Below are 27,646 nucleotides of genomic sequence, written 5' to 3'. Positions count from 1 at the left end.
CCCTCTTCCAACCCTCAAAATCCTCCAAGAACAATACAAATAGAAGAGATGAATGGATTTTTTTTTATAATTTTTCATTTCTTTTGTTAAAAGGAAGAAAGTGGCTCTGCCACCTGGAGCTCATTCAGGGCAGAGATCCAGGACATGGGACCTCTTAGTAGCCTTCTCTGATGCCACAGACTCTCTGGCCACATGCGTTTCCTCATTCAACTGAAAAACATCTCAATGGGGATCAGTGCAACACTAGTCCAACTAAATGTAACACTAATTTGCCATAAGCTACAGGTGTTTTCCCATTCACTTTCCTGTCATCTCTAGGTACCAAAGAGAAGTGGAAATTCAAGGGGGAACCAGCAATGACCCGTATAGGTCTTCTACTGTAAAAGACAGATTGGAGAGCCACAGAGAGGTGAGAATTTTGAAAAAGAACGTTGCAAGATTTTTTGCCTTTCTCTTTCTTTTTCCTCTCAGGGAAACCTCGGCTTCTTCAGAGCAATACAGGACAATGTCAAAAACCTCAGAAATACCCTTTGTGACCATGACACCCAAAGTTTCACCTGGCAAGAAGACAGGAAAAAACTCCAATTTCTATAGCAGAGTAGAGACTGCCATCCATTCCATAGACAGTCTGTTCACTTTTCCTTCTTTGTGACTTTCATTGACAGACTTCTTCTTCAAACAGTCTCTAGACATGTCTGTTCTCTTGGCAAAAGTAAAGGTCAAAATATGGATCAACTTCTGGAGAGTTTAGATTTCAGACCCCTCTAAAAGTGGCAAAATGTCAGGCAGTCAGGAATTTAATGTTGTATCTTATATTTTCCATTCCCTTCAGGAACTGTTTTCTAATCTATAATGTGATAAGTCACATGAAAGAGAAAAGAATCTTGATGGAGAGGGGAGCTGAGCTATTCTGGTAAACATGTGAATCTCAAGCTATCCACTACAGGTGAAACAAGACAAGGTAGAACTTGAGCTGATGTCTAAGGCACTAGGAGGCAGAAACCAAAGAAAACCCGTTTCCATTTTCAGAAAGGTCTAGGAAGGTAGTCCATTTCCATCCAAATACATCCAAGGACTAGAGCAGGCCTGTACAACATATAAACTGTGCATATAAACTGTGTCCACAAAATCCAAAAGGAGCCCAGTTCCAGACTGCATCCACTCATGCATGTCAGCTTTGAGAGAAATAAAACTATGGACACAACCTAATCATGTTTGTCTTTCTTAGATCAAACACTGAGATTGAAAACGCATAGATAGGGGCAACTAGGTGGTACAGTGGATAGAGCACAGGACTTGAAGTCAGGAGGACCTGATTTCAAATCCGGCCTCAGACCAAACACTTGACACTTACTAGCTGTGTGACCTTAGGCAAGTCACTTAACCCCAATCGCCTAAAAAAACCCCACATAGATAGATAGATAGACAGATAGATAGACAGACAGACAGACAGACAGATAGATAGATAGATAGATAGATAGATAGATAGATAGATAGATAGATAGATGGCCCATGAATGGCTTGCAGTCTGCCAAAGTGGCCTACGAGTGGTATGTTGTGCAAGCCTGTTTTACATCCTCTACATTTTTTGCTGGCTGCCCGCAATCCTTTTATGGATGACCCGAAATCCTTTCATGGGCTGAATGTTGTGCAGGCCTACACTAGAGGGAAGGAAGGAAGGAAGGAAGGAAGGAAGGAAGGAAGGAAGGAAGGAAGGAGGGAGGGAGGGAGGGAGGGAGGGAGGGAGGGAGGGAGGGAGGAAAGGAAGGAAGGAAGGAAGGAAGGAAGGAAGGAAGGAAGGAAGGAAGGAAGGAAGGAAGGAAGGAAGGAAGGAAGGAAGGAAGGAAGGAAGGAAGGAAGGAAGGAAGAAAAAGGGAGGGAGAGAAGGAAGGAACAAGGGTGGGAGGAAAGGAAGGATTTACTAAGTGCCTACTATGTGCTAGGTATTGCTATGCTAAGCACTTTATAAATATTTTGTTTGTATTAAGAGTCGAGGGAGCCTATATGTGTTTTCTACTAACAGCAAACACTGGTGTTATCTTAGTCTCATGGGAATCTTTCCAATCTATGGCCTATTTCCTCTTCAGCTATTCCCAATTCCTTCAAGGATTCTCTCCTTATGAGGCTAAAAGTCAGATCTTCTGGGTCCTAGCCCCAACTGTACTACCTGCTGTGGGAGTTTTGGCTAGTCAACAATCTTCCCTCAAGTTTCCTCACTATGTACAAAGGATATAAGAATATCTGTCCTGCCTACCTCACATAGATATTATGAGGGCCATGTGAGGAAACAGATATGAAAGACAGAAGTAAAAAAAAGTACTATATAAATAAAGCAAGTTACAGAGAAATTGGTGCATGGAAGTAAATACAGCCAAACACACAAAAACATATTCACATACACATACGTGCACATATACTATTATATATATATGTATATATATACATATATATATACATATATGATATGCAAAGATATTTACACATAGAAAAGAAAAAAGAGTAGGGGAGAGGGAGGGGGAAGAATTAATGGATGAAACAAAAGACTGAAATTCTCAGTCACCCACTCATAATCATCACTGGTGAACAAAAACTTCACTGCCTTCTGGGAGAGAGGGGTTCTTTCAGTAAATCCTACCAGGTTTTTTCTTGAGCAGTTCCTTAAACAAAACCCACTTGTTCCCTCTTGGAGTCATATATTTAGAGCTAAAAGGAACCTTAGCTCTAAAATTGGACCATTCATGGTCCAATCCCCTCATCTTGCAAATGGGGAAACTGAGGCCAGAGAAGTAAGATGACTTATTGAAGATTACATAGATTTTAAGTAATAGATCTGGACTTTGAACTTGGATCTACAGACATTAAATTTATGATTCTTTCCTCTATATGAAGACATAACGCTCAGAGAAGAGTATACAGGAGCCCTTGGTCATTTACTACCTGGGTGTCCATTACCTCTGTAAGCCTCAGTTTTCTCATCTATAAAAAAGAGGGTTGGACCTTCCAATGTCCCTTTCAACACTGAATGTATAATCCTACAATCCATGTCTCCATCATGCTCAGCAAAGGAGCCTTCTAAAAGTTCAGTGGGTAGAGCCAATAAAGTGCCTCATTTTAGAAAAAGCCCAAGACTACCATTCTAAGGAGAAATCCCATAAATGAGAGATGGAGCTGAAGAGATTCCTGTTTTCTAGTGATACACAAGGTAGACCAAGCTGTAACATACATACCGTGCCTTGCACACCAATGGTGGGGGGAGATGCATTATTCTTTCACAGGCCTATCAATAAATGCTTATTTTACCATCAAAGTTTAGTATCAGTCATAACTCCTGGGATTCAAACAAGCCATTCACCTGTATATTTTGGAAATCAACAAAGATGATTTACATTAACCCAGGGTCTCTACCTCCTCTCAACCCTCCTTCTTCACATGTTTTCAATTCATAGCATGTTGTGTACACAAATCAGTGAATTCCAAGGAGTGCACAGAGCATAATGTTAAATGGATACCAACATCTGGTGAACAACCAAGCAGTGCTGGAGAAAACAGCCGAGCCTCGGCAACATTAAAAATCAATAAGCCCAGAGTTTGATGGGAGTGTCACAATGCGGCATCAGCACTGACATGGAGACCTCTTCAACTGCTGCTCAGTGAAAGGGGGAACCGGGGAAATAACAAGATATTTCAGGGACTCATTTCCTCATATTTCATTCAGAGGAAATGATGGAGGGAGTAGGAGTGGGGTGGGAGAAAGCACATGTGTGTGTGTGTGTGTTGTATGTGTGTGTGTGTGTATGTGTGTACATACACACAAGGAGAAAGATAGTGAATATCAATTTCTAGTTTTGCTCTGTCTAGACTCACAGGATCACAGAATGCCGGAAGGACCTTCAGTCCAAACCTCTCTTTTTCCAGATCAATCAACCAATGAAACATTAACAGTCTTTTCTGAAGACCTGCTATGTGACAGGCACAATGCCAGCTCCTAAGGATATAAACATAAAAACTGAACAGATCCTGTCCTCAAGGGGGTTATTTTCCATCAGGTAAAACAATATATATATACTGACAAGTAAATATAAAATGTGTATACAGTAAATAGACGAGGTATTATCTGAAGGCAGGGGCAGGACTATAGAAACTGTCCCCTATATAAATTAAGTTGCCAAGATTCACGAATCTGGTTAGTGACAAAGCCCACTCATCCACCCATCTTCCAGTTCAGTACTCCACCAGTGTGCTTTCTCTCTCTTTAAAACGGGATCAATATTTTGAAATGGTAGTGAGTTCAGGGAAATGTTATAAAACAAATGTCAGTCTGAACCAAGAAGCTATTGTCTAAAGATGACGTTTGTTGTCACAGGGGTTTCAGAAAACGCTTTCCTCAAAACAACTTTGTGAAGCAGGTAACACAGGTATTATTATCATCCCTATTTTAAAAACAATAGAAACCAAGGATAAGGAAAGTGAATTACTCAAGGTTCCACAGCTAATAAACATCAGAGCTGAAATTCAAACCCAGGGCTCTGGAGTCCAACCTTCTTTCTACTGAGCTAAGCTGCCTCCCCTGTGAAGGAAATGGAGTGTCAGGAGGGGCACCAAATCACTGACAGTGGAAATGAACGATTACTAGCCTGGGCCAGGTAGGTACATGTTTCTGAATTCTTTTTTCCCTCTCCACTCACTTAAATCTCAGAGACTCTGGAGTTTCTGAAAGAACATGGGTAGACTGGCAAAAGGCACGAATAAATTAGGCTGATTTGAGAGATCTGTCTCCTGTCACAGAAAACCCAGTGGTATTATTCTGGAAGGCAGCCTCAGAGACCGCTGTATCTGCTTGTTGGTTTATCTCAGAGGAATGCGGGTGTCTCAAAGAGAGTAGATTTAAATGGCTAGGCTGACACCCTGGTCAGGGATATAAATTGTCACTGTCTTTTAGCAAGATTTGCTGAAAATGAACTAGAAAGGGTGACAGTACCTCTTGAGCTGGTTTCTCTAATAAAATAAACACCAAATCTCTCTTTGTCCCAGTCCTAGTTCCTAGTTCTATTCAGGAGAGAGAAGCTTTAATTTCCCCAGTTAGCTTTGGAGTTGAGTTCAAGTCAAAAATCCTTATTGAGGGAGTTGGGAAGTTTTTATGCACCGGGATCGTGGGGGAACTGTGGATACGTGAGTTAATATCAACACTCCCACACAAAACCAGCTGAGAATATCGTGAGAGAGAAAGTTGAAGTGCCCAACTGGGCCAGTTTGGGTTAACTTAGCCCTGAGGTGGATTGATCTAGGACTCAGCTGTGGGTCCATCAGGCAAGAAGGATATAAAAGCAGTTTTAAGGAGTTCGGGAGCTCCTAAGATCCCAGGGAACCTCCTTACTATTACTTTTAACCTTCCTGTAGGTAGCTTTTATCCTTCTGAACTGCTTTTAATCACTTTGAGAATGGCTTCTAACTGGGGTTACTGGAATATAAGTATGTGTGTATGTATATATGTATGTGTGTGTGTATATACACATACATTCAAAAACACGTGTATATACAGACACATATACATACCTACTTACATCTATACCTACAAATAGACACACACATACATATACATACATACCTAGATATATCTATATATCTATCTGTATATAGATATAGATATGATTATTTGTTTGAATCCTGGTGTTCTGAGTGATGTCTGACACTTGATGCAGAAACTAGACAGGACAGAAATACTGTGGGCCTGTCCCTTACTTGCACACTGTGACAATGAACATTGTTAATAATAATAACAATATTTTTATAGCACTTTAAGATTTTCAAAGCCCTTTACATATGTTAATCTCACCAACCCTGTGAGGTAGGGGTTAGTATCATCTCCATTTTACAGATGAGGAAACTGAGGCTGAGAAAGCTTAAGTGATTTGCCCTGGGACACTCAGTTAAGTAAGTGTCTGAGGCTGGATTTGAACTTTGGTCCTCCTGACTCCAAGTCCAGCATGCTATCTGGGCCATCTGACTGCTTCAATGTAGCATCATGTTTAGCCTGAAGAAGAGAAGAAGAGGGGATGTGTTTGATATTTTTCTTCAGCTTTTAAAGGGCTATCAGGCAAATGGAGGAGTAGGCTTGTTCCACCTGGCTCTAGAGAGTAGATCACCCTCTGTAGTTGGAACAGTGGGTAGAAATTAACATTGAGGCAAATTTCAGTTCTGTGTGAGGAAAAAATTCCTAGCAATTTGAGATGTTCAAAGGGAATGGGCTGCCTGGAGGGGAAGTTCCCCAACCCTGAAGGTCTTAGGAAGAAACTGGATGAATACTTATCAGGGGTATGTACAGGTTGGACGAGATGAATGCATGGATAGCATTTAAAAAGAAGAGAAAGGGTTTCAAGGTGATTTATCTTGGGTCCTAGACAGGATGACATTTGAAAAGTGAGAATAAGAAAAAGAGGATAGATCTAAAAGGAGATTCGATACAGACAGGCAGCTGGCAATGCTACACGCAAAGACCTGAGATGCTTATACTTGGGTCTGAAAAGTATTTCCTGCCAGATAAGAACCCAGGAACCCCTGAGACAGCATGATTTTCTTTTTCAAGTTTTCCTGAAACATCTTTCTTACATGGTTTGTTTCAACTGCTACTGTCAAGAAAACCTGTTCTTTCCACCTTTTAAGTGGAAAGGTATGGCAGCCCTTCTGAAAGCCCCCTTCTGGGGTCTCATTTGGATTCAAGCACAGTCCACATCCTCCAATGAGCCAGAGTCTCTCCTGGCCTTAGCTACTCCCTCCTCCCCTGGTTCCACTGGAGTTTCCCACGGTGATGCAACAGTTCAGAAAAGATTTTCTCTTGGTCTTGAAAGCCTTAATGCTGCTTCCAGTGGTGCCTTGATGTCCCTAAGAGTAACTGCTAGAGAAAAGCAGCTCGCCTAGCAACCCAAGCAAGAGCTAGTGGAGACTTTAAGTAGGTGGGTGGGAAGGTAGGTGGGGCTCTTCTCCTTGACGATGGCTCCAAGCCAGGCCCTCCCAGAGCTGGGCAGGCTGTAAGCTCAGAGCCCTGCAGGAAGAGTTGGCGTTTTCACCCCGGAGGGCTGTCTCATTAGCCAAAAATGAAAACTATTTACAAATAATGCATGTGATTGGCTTGCCACCTACAGGATCAATCTCCTTTTTTCCTAGGTATTTGCAGTGCAATTATCCACACTGAAAAGTACATTAGTCGAATGGACTTCTGATAAAACACAAAGTATGGAGATGTTCACACATCTGAAAGAGCTTTCAAGAGAAAGCAGTAACAGTGGTGAAGAATATAAAATACTTTACTGCATTTGATATTATAGAAGGCAAAAGCTTTGTGAGAGGCACTTTATGTGCAAATAAAGCATTTTATTGCCCACAATGTAATCACAAGCCCAAAGTCATCAATGCCTCTATAGAATTTCTTGAAAAGTAGCCAAATAAACATTCTCCCTATAATGTCTATCCTTAGAAGTTATTTGTGAGAAAGAAAGAGATAGAGGGAGAGACAATAGGTTTAAGGCTGGAAGGAACATTAAATGTCATCTAGTCCAAACCCTTCATTTTGCAAACGAGGAAACTGAGGCCCAAGTGACAGAGGTAATAAGAAGCAGAGTTGGGGTTTGAATACCACCACCTTTGACTCTAGATCCAGAACTCTTTCCACTACCATGCTGGATAAAAGAGAGGGGGAGAAGGATTATGGGGAAGGGTAGAGGTGGAGGGAAGGGAGGAAGAGGGGGAGGGGGCAGGCTATTTCCAATTTCCAGGATAAGCTTTTGTTTAAGTGCTTAGAATGTGTTTGCTACAGGAAAATGTTGATGTTTTCTTAGTCCATTTAGAAGAAAGAGGATAGAAGAGGTATGAGCATTATCACAGATACAGGAGACCTTGGAGACAATCTAGGTCCATTAAGCTGCTTCAATTCTGTAAAAAGAGGCATTCAGGTATCTATAATGCTTTAAGGTTTATAAGAGCACTTACAGCAGCACTGTGAGATAGGCAATATAAGTAATAGCATCCCGATTTTATAGATAAGGAAACTGAGGCTCAGAGCAGGTAAGGAACTTGCTGACAGTCACATCTATAAGGCAGGGCCCAGGGGTCCTGACTCCATCCCCTGTAGCTAGTGCCTGTGACTATTTCACAAAAGAGGAAACTTGGGACCCACCAAGGTCAATTGCCTTGCCCAAACTGGCACAGTTAAAGGCATGTGAGGCCTAGGTCTCTGAGCTCTCTCAAGCAAAATGTTTTCCCCCACTGTACCCTTCAGCAGGAGGGAGTAAAAATGGAATCATGAGTTCAGGTGATGAAAATTTTCCAGGCTACAGATGTGGGGCCTTATCTGCCAGGCTAAGTAATAAACCATCCATCACCAAGGTCTGATCTATATTGTTCTCAAATGAATCCCACAGAGATTACGCAACGTCTCTAAAAAGCAGTGGCAGAGATAAGCGGCCTTACTCCTCAGAGTTCATGTCTCAAAACTTGGTGGTTAGCTACAGCGACAGAAATTAGAAAATGAAGGACATACAGGCCCACACCCTGGGTTTCATCTGACTCCACAACGCTGGGTCAGTCAATCACTATTTATTTGGCATCCACTGTGTACAGAGGCTTGTCCAACTTCCCCCTTGGGACTACCTTCATCAGAAAAAAAAAATCCTCATTAAGTACTTAGTCTCCTTAACACAGTACTAGTTCATGACAATGACAGAGACTCAGTCCCCACCTTCTAGGAGCCTGGAAGCCCTAAGCAATCTTGTAATCGTCAAATAGGGCTCTAGCTCATGGATTTTTCTCCACTCTGTTCCACAAGCACACCAGTAAGCACACCAGAGGCCATGGAAATCAGAAGCTGTGAATGGGGCATGTGTTTGGTCAGTCAGTCTACAAGAACTTATTAAGCACTTTTATGGAGCAAAAGGGCATTTGGGTGGCATAATGGATAGAGCACTGGTCCTTGAATCAAGGAGACCTGAGTTCAAACCCAACCTCAAATCCTTCCCAGCTATGTGAGCTTGGGCAAGTCACTTAACCCAGTTTGCCTCAGTTTCCTCATCTGTAAAATGAGCTGGAGAAGGATGTGGCAAATCACCAGTAACTTGGCCAAGAAAACCCCAAATGGAGTCACTAAGAGTCAGACACTAATGAAAACAACCGAACAACAACAAATTGGGCAAACATGATATTAGGCTCTGAAGATACAAAGGAAGTAGCAGCAGCGAGGTGGTGCACGGGATAGAGCACCAGTCCTGAATGCAGGAGGACCTGAGTTCAAATCCAGCCTCAGACACATAACACTTACTAGCTGTATGACCCTGGGCAAATCACTTAACCCCACTGCCTAGGCAAACAAACAAACACACACACACACACACACACACACACACACACACACATACACAAAGATACAAGGAAGGCAAAAAGAAGATCTTTGCCCTCAAGGCCTTTACATCTTAATGGAGGAGAAAACATATAATAAACTATGTACATAGAGCCACTGGAGTTTATTGGGGGAATAGGGAGAAGGAGACACATGGTTAGACTTATGCTTTAGACAGATCATTACGATAGCTGAATGAAGGATAGAGTGGATGGAGGGCAGACTGGAGGCAGGGAGACCAGCCAGAGGGCTATTTTAATAGTCCAGGCATAAGGTGATGAGGGACTACACTAGGGTGCTGAGAGTCAGAAAAGAGAAAGGGGTGTAGATGAGAGATGCTACATAGGCAGAATCAGGAGGACCTCACAACAGATTAGATATGGCGCGATGAAGGTGAAGAGTCATGTTGTGCTGGTGCCTGATGGGAGCTGCAGACACCTCTGCTTGGGTCCAGATGGCCCCTATCACTTGGGATGCTGCATTCCTTTCCCAGAGCATCACCAAAGTGCTTGACAACTAGTGTAAGAAGGGCCCTACCACTGTGACCATTAACCATTTGTTTAAAATGGTTAAAAAATTTGTTAAAATCTTTACCATTTGTTTAAAATGCTACCAAGCCCAAGGTATAGCCAAATAAGTCAGGACCGCTAGACTCAGCCCAGCAATCAATCTGATTACCAAGGTAGTTAGGTGTCACAGCAGATAGGGCACTGGGCCTGACGTCAGGAAGACCTGAATTCAAATTCAGCCTCAGACACCTATTAGCTGTGTGACCCTGGGCAAGTCACTGTTTGCCTTACTTTTTCATCTGTAAAATGAGATGCAGAAGGAAATGGCAAACCACTCTAGTATCTTTGCGAAGAAAACCCCAAATGGAGTCACAGAGAGTCAGACATGACTGTAAATAACTTAACAAAATAACAATTTGATTACTATCAAGTAAAGGTAAAGGTAGCAAAGATATCCCATCTCTCCCCACTCAAACTGAAGCTCATGGGATTGTTAGGATAGCTCTCACCTTGAGACCACTGCTTTCTGCTTCGGACCCTGGATCCACACCAGTGATATAAATCCCCAAGGCATACTCTGCTCCTCCTCTTATCATGAGGCCCAGGGACCTCCCTTCACCAAGTACCAGGTTCACCTGCAGAGGGTAAGGGGGCAAGAGAAAGCAAAGGGAGTTTATCAGTTTGGAGGGACCCAAATCTGAAGCACACTAAACCATACCCTTGACTATGACTTTCCCACCATCATAGATTTTAGAGTAAGTAGGAAAGATAAAGTGCATTTTGAAGAGCACGTAAACTCACTTACGAGCAATTACACAGATCAACACATTAACCTCAACAATATTTTGAGTTCTAGTCTAAGCCATGTTATTAATTAGCCATGTAGACTTGGTCAAATTATTCTCCCTCTCTGGACCTCAGTTTCCTCATCTGTAAAATAGAAGTGGTAGGCTAGACTAAACTCCTTTTCAGTTCTGGCATTCTAGGTTCTGAGTTCAAAACCTGAATCCTGACACTTACTAGCTGAATGACTCTAGGCAAGTCACTTCACTTCACTATATCTGTCTGTAGAAAGGGAACAATGTTTCCACCTCCTGCATAGAACAAAGAAAAGCATTCTGCATTTAAAGTCAGAGGACTGAGGTTCACATCGCTACTTCTTACATGTGTGGCCTTGGGCAAGTCATTGAAAAGGAAGTCACTTGGGGCAGCTAGGTGGAGCAGTGGATAGAGCTCTGACCCTGGAATCAGGAGGACCTGAGTTCAAATCCAACCTCAGACGCTTGACACTTACTAGCTGTGTGACCCCGGGGCAAGTCATTTAAACTCATTGCTTAGCCCCCAAAAAAAAAAAAGCCGAGAAACAAAAGGAAGTCACTTAAGGTCTCTGGGTCTCAGTGCTTCATCTCTAAAATAAGAGAGCTGAACTAATTCATTTGTAGGGTCCCTTCCAGCTGCAACTCTGAGATCTCACGTTCACAGGGTTATCATGAGGAAAATGCCTCATAAACCTCCATGTACTAGAGAAATGACAGCCATTCTTATATTCCTACAAAACACCATTAATAAACTTGCCTGTAAAACACGGAAAAAATGAGCTCACTGAGTTTTACATAACAAAACCATTTCTATCATCCTGAGCAATGCACAGCATCGAGTTGGAAGAGACCCACTAATCTAATCCCTATATGATCAAAATTCAATCCCAATTTCCCTCCATTCTATTTTTACTCACTATTTCCTTTCTCAGCCTCTCTTTTTACCCTATCCCTGTCACCTTATCTTCTCCTCCCACCTTCCTACCCCCCCACTTCACCCACATATGCAGAGGACAGCAAGCTGTATATGATAGACTTGTAGTTTCACATGCAATCATATTTTTATTGGACTGTGCTATGGAAATGCTTGTTTTGTTCCATGAATTAAAAATAAAATAAATTTTTTAAAAAGATTAAATGCCAAGAACTTGCAACTTCCCCAGTAAAGGGTGTTCCAGCCCTCTTCAACCTGAAGGTCTTCAGAGAAAAACAACCTGTTCTTTCCTTAGGAAACCCCATTACATTTAATAACAGCTAGTATTTTAAGGTCTGGAAAGTACTTTACAAGTGTTATTTCACCTTATCCTTACAACAACCATGGAAGATGGTGCTATTATTATCCCCTTTTACAGATGAGGAAACTGAGGCAGAAGAAGGTTAAGTGACTTGCCCAGCTAGGAAGTGTCTTATTTGAACCCAGGCCTTCCTCTTTCAAAGCCCAGTACTCTATCCATTGTGCCACCTGGCTGCCTTCATAGGTAGCTTGAATTATTAGGAAGTTTTATCCTTATATTAAGCCAAAACTGGCCTCTGCAAATGTCACACAGTATTCTAGTTCTGCCCTCTGTCACTAAACAGAACAAGTTTAATCCTTCTTCCCCTTGACAGCTCTTCATGTCCCCTCTAAGTCTTCTTTTTTCCAGGTTAAATGCAATCTCATCAGCTGGGCCAATCATTTCATCAGTCCTCATGTAGTGGCTCCCAGAACCACACATAATACTGCTGAGGTAAGTATAATGGGATTACCACCACTCATGTTCTGGACTTTATATAGGGTTCCTCCTTAAAGCACCCTAAAATGCCATCAACTTCTTAGGCTGCCATGTTGCAGTATTGATTCATATTTAGTTTGTAGTCTAGTTAAAGCCCTGAGCAATCCCATGAGCTCTTATCTACCTACCTCACATCTACATTCTACTTGAGAAATGTATTTTTTTTAATCCAATGGCAGGACTTAATCTCTATTAAAATTTCATCTTATTAGCACATTATTTCAACCTATTTATTGAGATCTTTGTTGAATTCTGACTGTCACCCAACATGCTGGCTATCCCTCCTAACTTTATATCATCAGTAAATTAGATTGGCAGGTCTAAACATTTATCGACGTCATTAAGAAAAAAAAATTGAAAAGAACAAGGCCAAGGGCAGATTGAGGAGGTGCTAGAGACTTCCAAGTTGATATCGAGTCATTCATTAAGCATTGTTTTGGGGTCCTGTCATTCAACCAAATGAACTCTTTGGGAGCAGAAAGTCTAGCCTGTTTCTAGACTCAGACTTTCAATCACTTGCAGAACAATGAGGACTGACAGGTACTGAGTGCAACAAATTGTCATGTCCTCCTTGGTTCAGGTGACCAGGTACTCTATTTCCCCAGGTTCTAACTCAAGTTGGGAGTTAGGACACTCAAGCATCCTCAGGAGAACACTTCTCTAGAATCCTATCATTTCAACTGTTCACACATCTGTAGCAATTTAAGATTGATGACACTTTGCAGTAGATAATTCAAGTCATATCATTCTCATTTTGCAGCAAAAAATTCTGAAACTAATTGGGTATAGAAATCTATCTTACCTTACAGGAAAATAGGAGGGGAAGGGGAAAAGAGAAGGGGTGTGTGTGATAAAAAGGAGGGCAAATTGGGGGGGGAGTAGTCAGAGCAAGACATTTTTGAGGAGGGACAGGGTGAAAAGAGAGAGAGAATAGAATAAAGGGGGGGAGACTAGGATGGAGGGAAATACATTCAGCAATCGTAACTGTGAAAAAAAATTTGAAGCAAGTTTCTCTGATACATACCTCATTTCTCAAATGAGAACTGAGTCAAATTTATAAGAAAAATAAAAGAAACTCTTCAACTGATAAATGAACGAAGGATATGAAGTTGTCAGATGAAGTAATCAAAGCTATCTGTAGCTACATGAAAAAATGCTCTAAATCACTATTGATTGGAGAAATGCAAATTAAAACAATTCTGAGGTACTACCTCATACCTATTACATTGGCTAAAAGGACAGAAAAGGAAAACGACCAATGTTGGAAGGGATGTGGGAAAATTGGAGCACTAATGCATTGTTGGTGGAGTTGTGAACTGATTCAATCATTCCTTACAGCAATTTGTAATTATGCCCCAAAAGCTACAAAACCATGCATACCCTTTGACCTAGCAATACCACTACTAGATCTGTATCCAAAAAGAGATAAAAAACACAAAGGAAAAGGACCTTTATGCACAAACATATTTATAGCAGCTCATTTCTGGTGGCAAAGAATTGGAAATTGAGGGGATGCCCATCAATTGGGAATAGCTGAACAAATTGTGCTATGTGATTGTGATGGAATACTATTGTGTTATAAGAAATGATGAGCAGGATGCTCTCAGAAAAACCTGGAAAGACTTAAACGAGCTAATGCAAAGTGAAATATATTGTGTACAAAGTAACAGCAATATTGTAAGATGATTAGTTGTGAATGATTTAGCTATTCTCAGCAATACAGTGATCCAAGACAACTCTGAAGGCCTGATGATGAAAAAAGCTATCCATCCCCAGAGAAAGAACTGATGGTGTCTGAATACAGATTGAAGCATACTTTTTTTTACTTTCTTTATTTTTCTTGAGTTTGTTTCTGATCTACATTTTCTTTCACAACATGACTAATATTGAAATATGTTTTGCACGACTACACATGCATAACCTATATCAAATTGCTTGCCTTCTCAATGGGGGGGAAAGAGGAAGGGAGAGAATTTGGAACTTAACGTTTTAAAAATGATTGTTTTTACATGTAACTGGAGAAAAATAAAATACTAAATACATTTTAAAAAATAAAAAAATAAAAATGGAGAAAAAAGATTCTGAGGCTAAAAGAGCAGCTAAATGACTTGCCCAAGGGTATGCATTTATTAAGTGTCAGATCCAGGACAGGAATCTAGGCCTTAGGATTCCAATTTCAGCATTCTTTTTACTATCCTCTTAAATAATACTTAATAAATATTTTAAGCTTGTCTTAAGAGTGACAGACCCTACCATGTGTGGAGGAGAGCATTTAATCACAGTAGCTAGCAGGGGGTGACAGGATTTAAAATTGGCATGGACTTCAGAGATTGTCTAGCCCAAGGGTTCTTAACCTTTTTGGTGTCCTAGATCTCTTCCACAGTCTGGTGAATCCTAAGCACCCATTCTCAGAATAATGTGTTTAAATGCATAAAATAAAATACATAGGATTATAAAGAAAACCAATTATATTGAAATATATATATGTGTGCATGTATATATGTATTTTAAACAAGTTCATGGACCCCAGGTTAAAAACCCCAGATCTGGCTCAATCTCTGCCGTTTAGAAAAGGAAACAGAGGCCCAGAGAGAAGGGAAGTCACTTGCCAAGATTACAGTAGTTAAATGGCAGGGCTCATTTTCAAACATCCAACATTAGATTCTAAATCCAGCTGCTTTCCTGCTAGGCACAACAGCACAATGCATATTGGGGTGGGGGTGGGGGGGGGTCATAATTACAAAGAAACTTCATCCCACACAGTCCCTCCCTGTACAGACTAAATTGCACCCTGGGCGCCAAAGAATTAATGCAGCTTCCTCAAGTGCCCAGCCTACAAATGGAGACTGGTTTGCACAATATAAGGATCCGGCTCCTCATTTTTTATAAGCAAATGGGCCGCAGAATATTTCTTGGCAGCTAGTATAGATAATGAACTGGGAGATGCTTTTTATTGGCAGATTTAAGGTAAAGTTTTTAAAGAAAGAGAGATTATCCAATTTGTGAGGCTCCTGAGAATGTATACATCCAGGCAAGCAATAACATTTGCAATCACAGTACATTTGAAAACACAGAGAGCAACAGGTACATGCATCTTAGTCCTTCCCATGAACAGATGGCTGGCATCAGGAAATGTTAGGCAGGATGCTTTTTGGAAATGCCAGACTCAGCTTTGGCCATAACTCTGAAGAACTGTTCCCAAGCATCCTTGCCAAATCAAAGCTCTCTTGGAAATAGCTAAGACCACTGCACGGACAGTCTTGATGGGATGTAGTGAGCTCTACAGTATGCCCGCCCAGTGGCATCCTGGGGGAGTACTGTTTCCAACCTGTTCAAACACACTGATTTTGACCAGAGGCCAAGCTGACCATATGGTGGCATCAAGAGACAGCAAGTGCTCATCCCTCTGCTGTAGAAAAGCATAGGAAGAGATTCCTAATGAAGACCACACTCATTTCAGGTTAAGATTTTTTAAGACTGAATCTTTATAGGCTGTTTTTAGTTGACTTCTGTTTGCAGAAGGTGGGAAGTAGGAGTGACCTGTTGCTCCATAAAAGCATTTAGGTTTCTTCAGGGATCTAGCCAAGCCAGGTTGACAAACATTTATTAAGTACCTACTATGTACCAGACTCGTTGCTAAGGCAATTTTGGTCATTGTAAATGATCCAGAGTTCAAAGAGCTCACAAAACTTATGTGTACTTTATTCTCCCAATAGAATGTAAGCTCCTTCAGGACAGGGATGGATTCTTTCTCTTTTTTCCCTTTGAATCCTCCGTAGCTAGTGTTTCCTGGCACACAGGTGGGACTTAATAAATGCTTATGAATTGACTAGTTGATAAGTTAATTGATTTCCTTTGATACTGTTGACACTTCTATCCTCTTGGCCTTCTACAAATTGCCAAGTATTCTCAATTATGCCTCCATAACATCTGTCACCTCTGCTCTCCTCTGTAGTCTCACATAGCTACCATGCTGTTTCAGGCACTTCTCACTTCTCACCTAGGCTACAGTTACGGACTTCTAAATGGTCTCCCTGTGTTGAGTCCCTTCCCACTCCAAGCCATCCACTTCACAGTTTCAAGAATTATCTTCCTAAAGACTTACATCCGGGGCAGCTAGCTGGCGCAGTGGATAGAGCACCGGCCCTGGATTCAGGAGGACTTGAGTTCAAATCCGGCCTCAGACATATAACACTTAGTAGCTTGTGACCCTGGGCAAGTCACTTAACCCCATTGCCTAAAATAACAGCAAAAAAAAAAAAAGACTTACATCAACTGCTGCTGAGTGATGTGAACAGAACTAGGAGAACACTGCACACAGTAACAGCAACATTGTGCGATGATCAACTCCGATTGACTTAGCTCTTCTCAGCAATACAATGATCCAAGACAATTCCAAAAGACCCATCACAGAAAATGCTATCCACAGCTAGAGAAAGAACTATGGAGTCTGAATATATACTGTTTTCACTTTTTTTGGTTTTTTGTTTCTTGCGTTTTTTCTCTTTTGTTCTATTTCTTCTTTCACAACGTGACTAATGTGGAAATATGCTTGCATGATTGCACGTGTATAGCCTATATCAGATTGTTTGCTGTGTTGGGAAGGGGGGACAGGTGGGAGGAAGAAAAAAATTTGAAACTCAAAATCTTATTAAAAAATAAATGTTGAGGGGCAGCCAGGTGGCGCAGTAGATAGAGCACCAGCCCTGAAGTCAGGAGCACCTGAGTTCAAATCAGGCCTCAGACCAAACACTTGATACTTACTAGCTATGTGACCCTGGGCAAGTCACTTAACCCCAATCGCCTAAAAATAAATAAATAAGTGAATGAATGAATAAATAAATTAATGAATGAATGAGTGAATAAATAAATAAATGAATAAATAAATAAACAAGCAAATAAATGAATGCACGAATAAATAAATAAGTAAATAAATAAATAAATGTTGAAAACTATCTTTATAAGTAACTGGAAAAAATTTAAAAAATACTATTTACTAAAAGAAAAATTATCTGCCTAAAAGTTCCAGTCTGACCGTGTCACTCTCTAGTTCAAAAATCTTGAGCATTCCCCTATTTCTTATAAGAAAAAACATAAACTCTTTAGCCTAACAGTGCCAGCTACTTTCCTTTATCAACTCTACATTCCAGCCGAACTACTAGAATACTAGCCATTCCTCAGACTTGAAACACCACCCTCTTGCTTCTGTACTGTGCCTGTTCACTGGTTGTTCTCCCCTCACCTGCACCTCTGCCTCTGGCCTTCACTGGCTTCTTCCAGACTCATATCAAGTCCAACCTTCTACAAGCCACTTTTGCTGTTCCCCTCCACTGCTGGAGACTTCCCTCTAAGATTGCCTCTCATTTATATTTTACATACATATATACATACACACATGTACACACATACATGTATACACATATGTATATATTTGTAGTATATTTTTCTATATGGAATATATTTATTTATATAATATATAGCTTATATGTCTCTATAAATTATATATAATAGTCAATATAGAATACATTAAGACATATGCTTATATGGCCAGAGGTGGGGAACCTGCAGCCTTCAGGCCACGAGTGGCCCTCTAAGTCTTAATAAATAAATTAATAAAAGGATTTGTTCTGTAAAACTTGAACTCAGTCAAAAGGCCATACCCAAGGACCTAGAAGCCCACGTGTGGCCTTGAGGATGGAGGTTCCCCCTTGGCATACATATATTGTATATTTATATATAGTTTATATAAGCGCACACATACACACACACACACACACACACACACACACACATATGCACACTAGGAAATGGGATGTGTATTCAATATACTGTCAATATACAACATAGATATACTACATACTAAATATGTATGCTACATATAAGATATATACCATATATACTATATTCTCTCTATATAGTATACATACCATATATAATATATTTATATACAGTACATAGTAAGATATACTTCATATTCTATACATATCATTATAATATTTATACTAAATATATAGATATAGACTATATATAAATACATGTATGTGTATATATACATAAGACATAAACATAGTATATATAGTCTATTTACTATATTTATGTAGTATATTTATATATTATAGTATATACTAAGATATATGCACATATATGCAGTATATTTATGTAGTATATACATAGTATATACTCTATATGGCATATTTATAGATCATATGTAGTGCATTTGTTATTATATGCTAGATACATTATATGGTATGTATTGGATATTTGTATATGTTGTGTGCGTATGTGATATATGTATATACATGCATGTGTATAAATGTATATGTGATCTGTATATGTGATATACATGATATGTACTACTTATACTATATATGTATATGCTATATAAGCTATATATATATTATGCTACTGTGCTATATAATATATAGTATACATACAGGGTCTATTTCTATGTAATACGTAGTATATATGAAGCTATACTATATACTATATTATACTGATATACATTATGCTATTTATATAAATATATTAAGATATACTATATATGACCTATATAGAAATATCCTATATATGTATTTATATGTGTATATACACATATATAGTATATTTAAATATAATAGCACATACAGACACATATGTACTTACTTGTTTGCATGTTTTCTCTCTCATCAGAATGTGAGCTCCTTAAGGGCAGGGCCTTGTTTCTGGCTTTCTTTGCATCTCCAGCTCTTAGCATAGTGCCTGGCTCCTAGACAGTGTTTAACAAATGCTCACCTATTCACAGATGTCCCTGTGTACAAGATGCCCTCCATAGCTGCAATGCACTCCCTCTTCACTCCCACACTCAGAGTCTGCACTGCCTTCAAGGCTCAGATCAGGTACCACCGCCTGTGAAGCCTTCTCTCACCTTCTCCTCTTCTCCCCATCTTCCTATTTACTATTCTTTCCCACCTCAATTTTCATCATGCTACATTTATTTGTACCCAACCCTCCTCCAATGGAATGTAAGCTCCTTAAGGGCAAAGACTGTCATTTGTCCATTTTTATCCCTAGCTCGGTGTCTAGCACACAGTAGGTGCTTAATACATGTTCACTGTTTAGTGCTGCTCATGCTTCCAACACTGGCATTCTGTCTTTGTGGGCTCAACAAAGCATAAGGAGGACTATTGTTTTAGCCCCTCTTTGCCAACTCAATCACGAGTAGCACCCACCTCTAAAAATAAAGGACAGAAACCCATCTCCAAAACATATTCTCCCCAAGAGAGTCAGGCTCCTTCTCTGCCTAGGAACCGCAATAATGGCTCTAATGTGCCACAGTATAGTTGGTCCTTTCTGCCCAGTGGAAACATGCTTTGATTTGGTTAAACTGAACAATTCATGCACGGCTAAGAAGAACTGAACACTCCATCAGAACTGGAGAGGCAAAGGAACAAATCAAACTGTACTCTGTCACTGATGCTACTGTAATAAATGTGAGGGAATGGTGTTAGAGACACTGCTCATTCTAGGAGCAAGAGAAAGAAGACGTGAAAAATAGCAGTGGAATGAGAGTCCAAAGATCATCTCTGCTGACAAGAAAATAACCCCTTGGGAGGTATTTTACTGATGAAAAAACATCATCTATAACCATGACTGTCCCTACTGTCCTTATTCACTGGTGCTGTCCTAAGTCACTATAAAAACTTCCACAATAGAAAGGAGTCATAGGGTCATAGGAGCATAGATCTAAAGTGAGAAGACACCTAAGAGTTCATCTACCACTGTCTGGGTAACCTTCGGCATTTCACTGTACCTCTCTGTGCCTCAGTTTCCTCATCTGTAAAGTGTCCCAAATAATATTTGTACTGGCCCCCGACATGGTGTTGTGAGGAAAGCACCCTGTAATCCTTAAAGTGTTATGCAAATGAGTCATTTTCATTATGACTTTTGTGGCCTAAGTAAAAATATAACCAATGATCCACTTTTCTGAGTTGTAAATATGTTACTGTGACCTTATATTATCCCTGCTTTATTTTTTTTAACGAGCTCCATATTTCTGATTTTCAGTTTCTAGTCAAAACAATGACCCTTTTATTTATATGAAATACTGATTCATCCATATCCCATCTTCAACCCAGGCTATTATTTATCTCAATAAATATGCTCCTTTGTGCTGTGTATCTTTCTTCTGAGGGCCTGATCATTTTTTTAACAGTTGATACATGGCCCTTTTCCAACAAAATCCTGCCCTACAGGATTGCTGACCATTTCTCCTGATCTGATCAAATGAGATATTTGTAATGCACTTAACACAGGTCCTAGTACACTAAGCTAAGTGCCTAAAAGGTATATGTTCCCTTTTTCCTCCTGGCATACCCTTTCAGAATCCCCTGCTTTGGTTCTACCATCATCATCTAGGCTGTGAATAAAAAATGAAACCCTGGAGCAATACTTGAAAACGGCCAGTGATACACTATCTCCTTCAGGCTGGACAGGATCCTTTGGCAAGATTAGAGACAGATCTACAGCTATAGCTATAGATATGACTAGTGCTTTGTAGCTTACAAAGAGCTCTCCTCACAGCAACCCTCTGAGATAGGTAGTATATGCATTATTATCCCCATTTTACAGATGAGAAAACTGAGGATCAAAGAAGTTAAATGACTTAACCAAGGTAAATCACCTAACAAGTGCCAGTGCCAGCATTTGAACCCAGATCTGACACTCCTTCCATGAAAGCAACTTGCCTCTCTAGATGAGGATACAGCTTGAGCTGAACCTCAACAATTCATATAAAACAAATGTTCTCAACATTTTTTGTGCCTTATGGAGTCCACTGACCATCTGGTAGTGCCTATGGACCCCTTCTCAGAAAAAAAAAGTTTTTTTAAAATAAGTGAAATTAAATACAAAAAATTACAGAGGAAACCAATTATGTTGAAATATGGTAAACATACTAAAACAAAATATTTTGAAAACCAAGTTCACAGACCCCAGGTTAAAGACTCCTGATTTAAAGGAACAGCACATTCCAAGCAACCTTAAGAATCAATCCTTCATCAAATAGTCTTAGTACAGAGCCCTAGGTATTAAAAATCTCATTGCTTCCTCAACTTCCCCCAAGCCTTCTGGCAAACACTTTACCCTGAAGAACATCTGAGGCCTGTTCACACAGGGAGGAAGGAGGTACAAAAGAACAGTTCTCATATCATACATCTCTCTGCTCCCTCTTAAAATGTCATTGAGCATGTATGGGGGTGCAGTCCTAGACAACACAGAGCTAGGGTCCATTTGCAATACTGGTAAACTCAACCTAAAAGGTCTGCTTTTCGCAAGTAAAAGGAATTATTTTTGGAGAGCTGTTCACTGATGTGTGGAAACAAATGCTCCGTGAGACCATTTCATACCTTTTCTGCCACGAAGGCCCAAAAATAATAAAAAGAAAATGCAAACTCAGCAGTAAAGAACAGTGCGTGAAATGTATGCATGCTTACTTGCAAACAACAGAACCAGGAGTTTTTTCCACATGCATCAATTACTCACCAGGAATAGGTGCGTAGAATCATCGAGTTGAAAGAGACCTCTTTCAATGGCTCTTCCAGCCATTCCATCTGACTCCAATAAGAAGACAAATTTTCTCTCCAGCACCCCTGACAAGTGGTCACCTGCATGAAGACCTCCAGTAGGAGGCAACCCACCTCCTCCTAAGCCAGCTAAGTCTACTTTTGGATAGCCCTAATGATTATTAATGAGCTTTTCTTTACATCCAGCTTAAATCTTGCTCTCTGCAACATATTTTTTTGTTTGTTTGTTTGTTTTTTGTTTTGTTTTTGCTAGGCAATTGGGGTTAAGTGACTTGCCCAAAATCACACAGCTAGCAAGTGTCAAGTATCTGAGGCTGGATTTGAACTCAGGTCCTCCTGACTCCAGGGCCAGTACTCTATCCACTGCACCACCTAGCTGCCCCTCCTTTCTGCAACATTCACTCCTGGCTCCAAGTGTTGTCCTCTGGGGCCAAGCAGGACAAATCCAATACATCTTCAATACTTGTACATAATGGCCTTTCAAACACTTGAAGACAACTCTCGTGTCTCTCCCCATTCCCCAAAGTCTTCTCTTCTTATATTCCTGGATTTAACCGATCTTCACATGGCCCGGTCTCCAGGCCTCACCATCCCAGACATCCTTCTCTGGATGTGCTCCAGCATGTCACTGTCCTTGATAAAATGATACCTGGAACTAGACACAACAGCCAAATATAGACGGACCAGGACAGAGGGGAGCAGGACTATCTCCACCTTCTTTGTTTTTCTTAAATGAGAAAAGTGACTCAGTTACTTCTGGGGTCTAGAATAAGCAGGTCTTCTCGAGGGCCAGGAGAAGAGTATTTAGTGTGCTGAAGTTGCAATTTATCACCTGGACCTGAAGGACGGCCATCTGCTTATACTCACCCTAATACGAAGGGGAGAATTGGGTTTGAGGACACAAAGAATTTTTCCTCTCCTTCCAGGACCGACCTGTTCCTATAGTGATCATATCTTCCAAGTATTCCCTCTTTTCCTTCCATTTTCCCCACCACTCCCATATTCCCATCAATTTCACCTCCCAAAATAAGTTCTTTAAAATTAATTTTCTCCAGTGAATAGGGCACCAGCCCTGGAGTCAGTTCAGATCTGGCCTCAGACATGGACTAGCTGTGTGACCCTGGGCAAGTCACTTAACCTCAATTGCTTCCAAAAGAAAAACCCAAAACTAAAAAAAATCAAATTAATTTTCTCATATCTGATATAGTGGGAAAGAGTGCTATATTTGGAGTTCAAATCTTGTGTCTGCTATTTACTACCTATAAGACCTTAGGCAAGTCAACTAACTTCTCTGGGCCTCAGTTTGCTCATTTATAAAATAAGACGCTTGGACTAGATGATGTCTAAGGGCTCATTGCTATAAATCTATAATTCTATAATCTCTGATCCTATGATTCTTAATAAGTGAATGATTTAAATTACATATCTAACCTTTGGCCCAGAACCATACATCCTGTATTCATAAGAATATGGACCAATCTTCAGGGCCTTGCACAAATTATTCTTTGCTTCATATTTTTGTCCGGTGTTGCCCCTGGTTATCCTTGAAATTTGATTTATCTTGCTCACATGCAGGATCTCCCCTGGGAACATGAGAATGTAGTTCACATCTACGTCCCTACAGATGTGAGCAAAAAGGGCCTTCAGCTCCTGTAACATGCACTCAGACCAACAATATATCCTGCATATAGGACGGCCTTTACTTTGCTTCATAGAGAAAAAGCAAAAAATTGTAAAAGAATCAAGAGAGATCCTAGGGGCAGCTAGGTGTTGCAGTGGATAGAGCACCAGCCCTGAAGTCAGGAGACCTGAATTCAAATCTGGCCTCAGACCAAACACTTGACACTTACTAGCTGTGTGACCTTAAGCAAGTCACTGAACTGCCTAAAAAAAAAGAGAGTGAGAGAGAGAGATACTGAAGAGTCAAGAACCTTTGTCCCCAGGTTAATCCATGTAGGTGACAGAGACTCCCCAAGATGGGAGAGACACTGAAGGAAGACAGAAAAATACATGCCCCACATACTCTAGTGAGCCCCTCTGCTCCCTCAAAATGGAATTTTGCATTTGGATTTACTAAATATTCAATCTTGTTTCCCAGTGGACTTATGTTGTAGTAGTAGTAGTAGTAGTAGTAGTAGTAGTAGTGGCAGTAGGGGCAGTAGTGGTGGTAGTGGTAGTGATGGTGAGAGGAGATGGAGTAGTAGTAGTAACAATGGTAGTAGTAGAAGTAGTGGTGGTAATGGTAATGGTAATAGTAATAGTAGTAGTAATAGTGGTGGTAGTAGTAGTAGTAGTAGTGGTGGTGGTGATGGTGGTCATGATAGTAGTAGAAGCAGTAGTAGTAATGGTGGTGGTGGTGGTTATGATAGTAGTAGTAGTAGATGTTGTTGTTGTAGTAGTAGTAGCAGTAGTAGTAGCAGTAATAGCAGCAGTAGTAGTAGTTGAAGTGGTAGTACTAGTGGTGGTGGTAGTGGTAGTAATAGTGATAGTAATAACAGTAGTAGTAATAGTAGAAACAGTAGTAATAGAAGAAGTAGTAGTGATGGTGATGGTAGTGATAGTAATAGTAGTAGCAGTAGTAGCAGTAGTAGTAGTAGTAGTAGTAGTGGTGGTGGTGGTGTGGTGGTGGTGGTGGTGGTGGTAGTTGTTATTATCATAGTAGTAGCTACCATTTATCTTTTAAAATAAGTTTTTACTGATATTTTCTGTTTCTTACAACACTATACTATCCTATGTATCCTTCCTCCCTCCCTCCCTGAGAGCCATCCCTTATGACAAAAAGTGTTTTTTGTTTGGTTTGGTTTTTTTTCTTTCTTTCTTTGTTTTTTTAGTGCAACTGGATGGCTCGTGGATAGAGTGCCAAACTGAGATTCAGGAAAAGCTGTGTTCAAATCCAGCCTCAGACACTAACTGTGACCCTGTGCAAGTCACTTAACATCTGTATGCTTTAATCTACTGGAAAAGAAAATGACAAACCACCCCACTATCTTTACTGAGAAAACCCCATGGACAAGCAAGGTCCATGGGGTCATGAAGAGTCAGATACAACTGAACAACAACTTTTTTAGAGAGAAAAAAAAGTAAGCACAGCTAACCATACATTGAAAAAGTCCAGAATCATGTTCAATATATAACACCTGTGGACTTCCCACCTCCATAAAGGTAGATGGGGGAATCTTCTCATATCTCTTCAATATAGCCCACATTTATAGAGTACATTAGTGTTTGCAGATTGCTCTACAATATTAACTCATTTGATCCTCACAATAACCCTGGGAAAGAGGTGCTATTATTATCCCTGTTTTACCACAGAAGATGCCCAGGCTTCACAGAGATGAAGTGGCTTACATGGAGTCACACAGCTAAGTGTCTCAGGCAAAATCTGAATTCAGCTCTTCCCGACTCCAAGTCCAGCACTCTATCTCCTATACTACCTAGTACCTATGTGGCAGTCTTCATAATTTATTGTAGTAATGGATTGCAAAGTCCAGGCTTTCTTCTCTACATTCTGGTTTGGTGCCTTGGTGTTTCTCCAGTTATGGGACTACATGTTTATTCCTGCTCTCTAGGAGACTGGGCCCAGGACCTCAGCACTGACCAGGAATTAAGTGCCGTCCACGAACTTTCACCACTCAAGCTCCAGACTAGTTGTCATTTTCAACTCATTACTGTCTCTCCCATAACTGATCTTGCCATGTTCTATCTATTCTACCTTTGCAGCATCTCTCATCTGCACTCCTTTCTCTCCTCTGACACTGCCACCCCTAGTGCAAGCCCTTATCACCTCACACCTACATGACTGCAACAGTCCAATGGCTCTCCCCACTCCAGTCCATCCTCTGCTCAGCTTTTCAAAGTGATTGTCCTAAAGCAGGGTCCGACCACATTACTCCTCTATTCAATAAATTCCAGTGGCTCCCTATTACCTTACAAGATCAAACAGAAGATCTTCTGTCTGGTATTTGAAGTCCTTCAAAGCCTTTCCTACTTTCCAGTCTCCTTACACCTTGCTCCCCACTTGGTACTCTGCAATCCAGGAACACTGGTCTTCTTGTTCCTCACACAAGGTATTCTATCTTTTGACTCCGTACTGTTTCCCTGGATGTCCCTCATGCCTCAAATACTCTCCCTCCTCATCTCTACCTCCTGGCCTCCCTGGCTTCTTTCAAGTTCCAGCTGAAAGTTCACTTTCCGTAAGAAACCCTTCCTGATCTTCCCTAATGCTAATGCCTTCCTTTTGTTGATAATCTCCAATTTATCCTGTATATATCTTGTTTGTAAATTATTGTTTCCCCCATTACACCATGAGCTTCTTGAGAACAGCAACTAGCTTTTGCCTTTGTTTGTATCCCTAGTACTTAGCCTAGTGCCTGACACATAGTAGACACTTAATAAATGTTTATTGACATGACAACCACTTTAATGATACCTCCAGCCACTACCAAATATAGAAGTATGTGATTCCCTCCTCTTCTGGGCCCATTTGGCTCCCCACTCCAAGAACTCCTCCCCCATTAGACCATGGCTCCTTGGGATTAGGGAATGTTATTTTGCCTTACTTTGTATTCCTAGCACTAGGAATTGTATTAATATAATGCCTGACACATAGTAAACATTTGATAAATGTTTACTGACTAACTGGCCACCCTTTTATTGCCTTACACCATCTCTGAGATTAAGAAGTTCTAAGACTGCCTCTGTGGGGCTAAGGGGTCCCCTGGAACCCTCTGTAGACGTGCTTGGCTCAGCTCTGGTTCTTTGATAGCCCTACTCGATGTCTGCTTGGGTTTTTTCTTTTTTCTTTTTTGTTTTTGTTTTATTGGCCAAAGTCAGTCCAAGGGTGAGATCTTCAATAAGCATGACTCAATCAACCTGTGGTTAATGGGATTATATCTTCCACAGAAAGCTGTCCTCAAAAGCACCACATCTTTAACCTGGTCATATTGACCAGACAACTCATTCCAAGCCTATCAAGGAAATAGCATCAATCATCTTGATGGGCATGTCTGTACTTCCTATATCTTTTATAAAGAATATGCATCTAGGCTCCTCAACTATAAAATGAGGCTCATAATAGCTCCTACCTCACAGGATTGTTCTAAGGATCATATGGGAAAGAATATGTAAATTGTTTTGCAAACCTTAGAGCGATAGAAATGCTAAATAGTATGATTATCATTATCTCTATAGTTGCCACATGCCCCCTACAAAATTGCAACTTCCTTGAAGCAAGGACTGTGTTGCATCCATTTTCACATTCCCTTAGCCTTTAAACAGTTCTCTGAATATAATAGGCACTAAATAAACATTCACAGAGTTTGATAAAAGGACCAGGTAAGAACATTTCTGCCTTTGACATATTTGCTTCATGGCCTTGATTTTAACCTTGATGGGCCCTTCAGTCATAGACAAAACTAGCCAAAGGAACATTTCATTTCAAATCTACCTTATAAACCTTCTATTTGGCTCTGCATGGTAGTATTAAGTTATATCCCTCTCCCACCTGGAGTGTTAATTCTGGATCTCCGGGCATATTTCTTTTTCAAATACCTTGCAAAAAAAAAAAAGAGTCTACATTATAGTAGCTGATTTAATCCTTTTT

The 27,646-nt window shown here is 40.4% G+C and overlaps 1 protein-coding gene across 1 annotated transcript in view; it reads right to left on the bottom strand.

The window, feature by feature from the left end:
- Window positions 1-27,646, bottom strand: part of WHRN (whirlin) — a 133,364-nt gene that overhangs the window by 63,561 nt on the left and 42,157 nt on the right. Inside the window, 1 exon segment of the mRNA XM_020990625.2 lies at window positions 10,404-10,529. Within this exon segment, the coding sequence (XP_020846284.1) occupies window positions 10,404-10,529 (126 nt within the window).

This window comes from Phascolarctos cinereus, unplaced genomic scaffold (assembly GCF_003287225.1).
Source record: "Phascolarctos cinereus isolate Bilbo 61053 unplaced genomic scaffold, phaCin_HiC Scaffold_2;HRSCAF=192, whole genome shotgun sequence".
In the NCBI taxonomy this organism is placed as follows: Eukaryota; Metazoa; Chordata; class Mammalia; order Diprotodontia; family Phascolarctidae; genus Phascolarctos; species Phascolarctos cinereus.
Note: the sequence above shows the minus strand (reverse complement) of the source record. Positions and strands in the feature narration are given on the sequence as shown.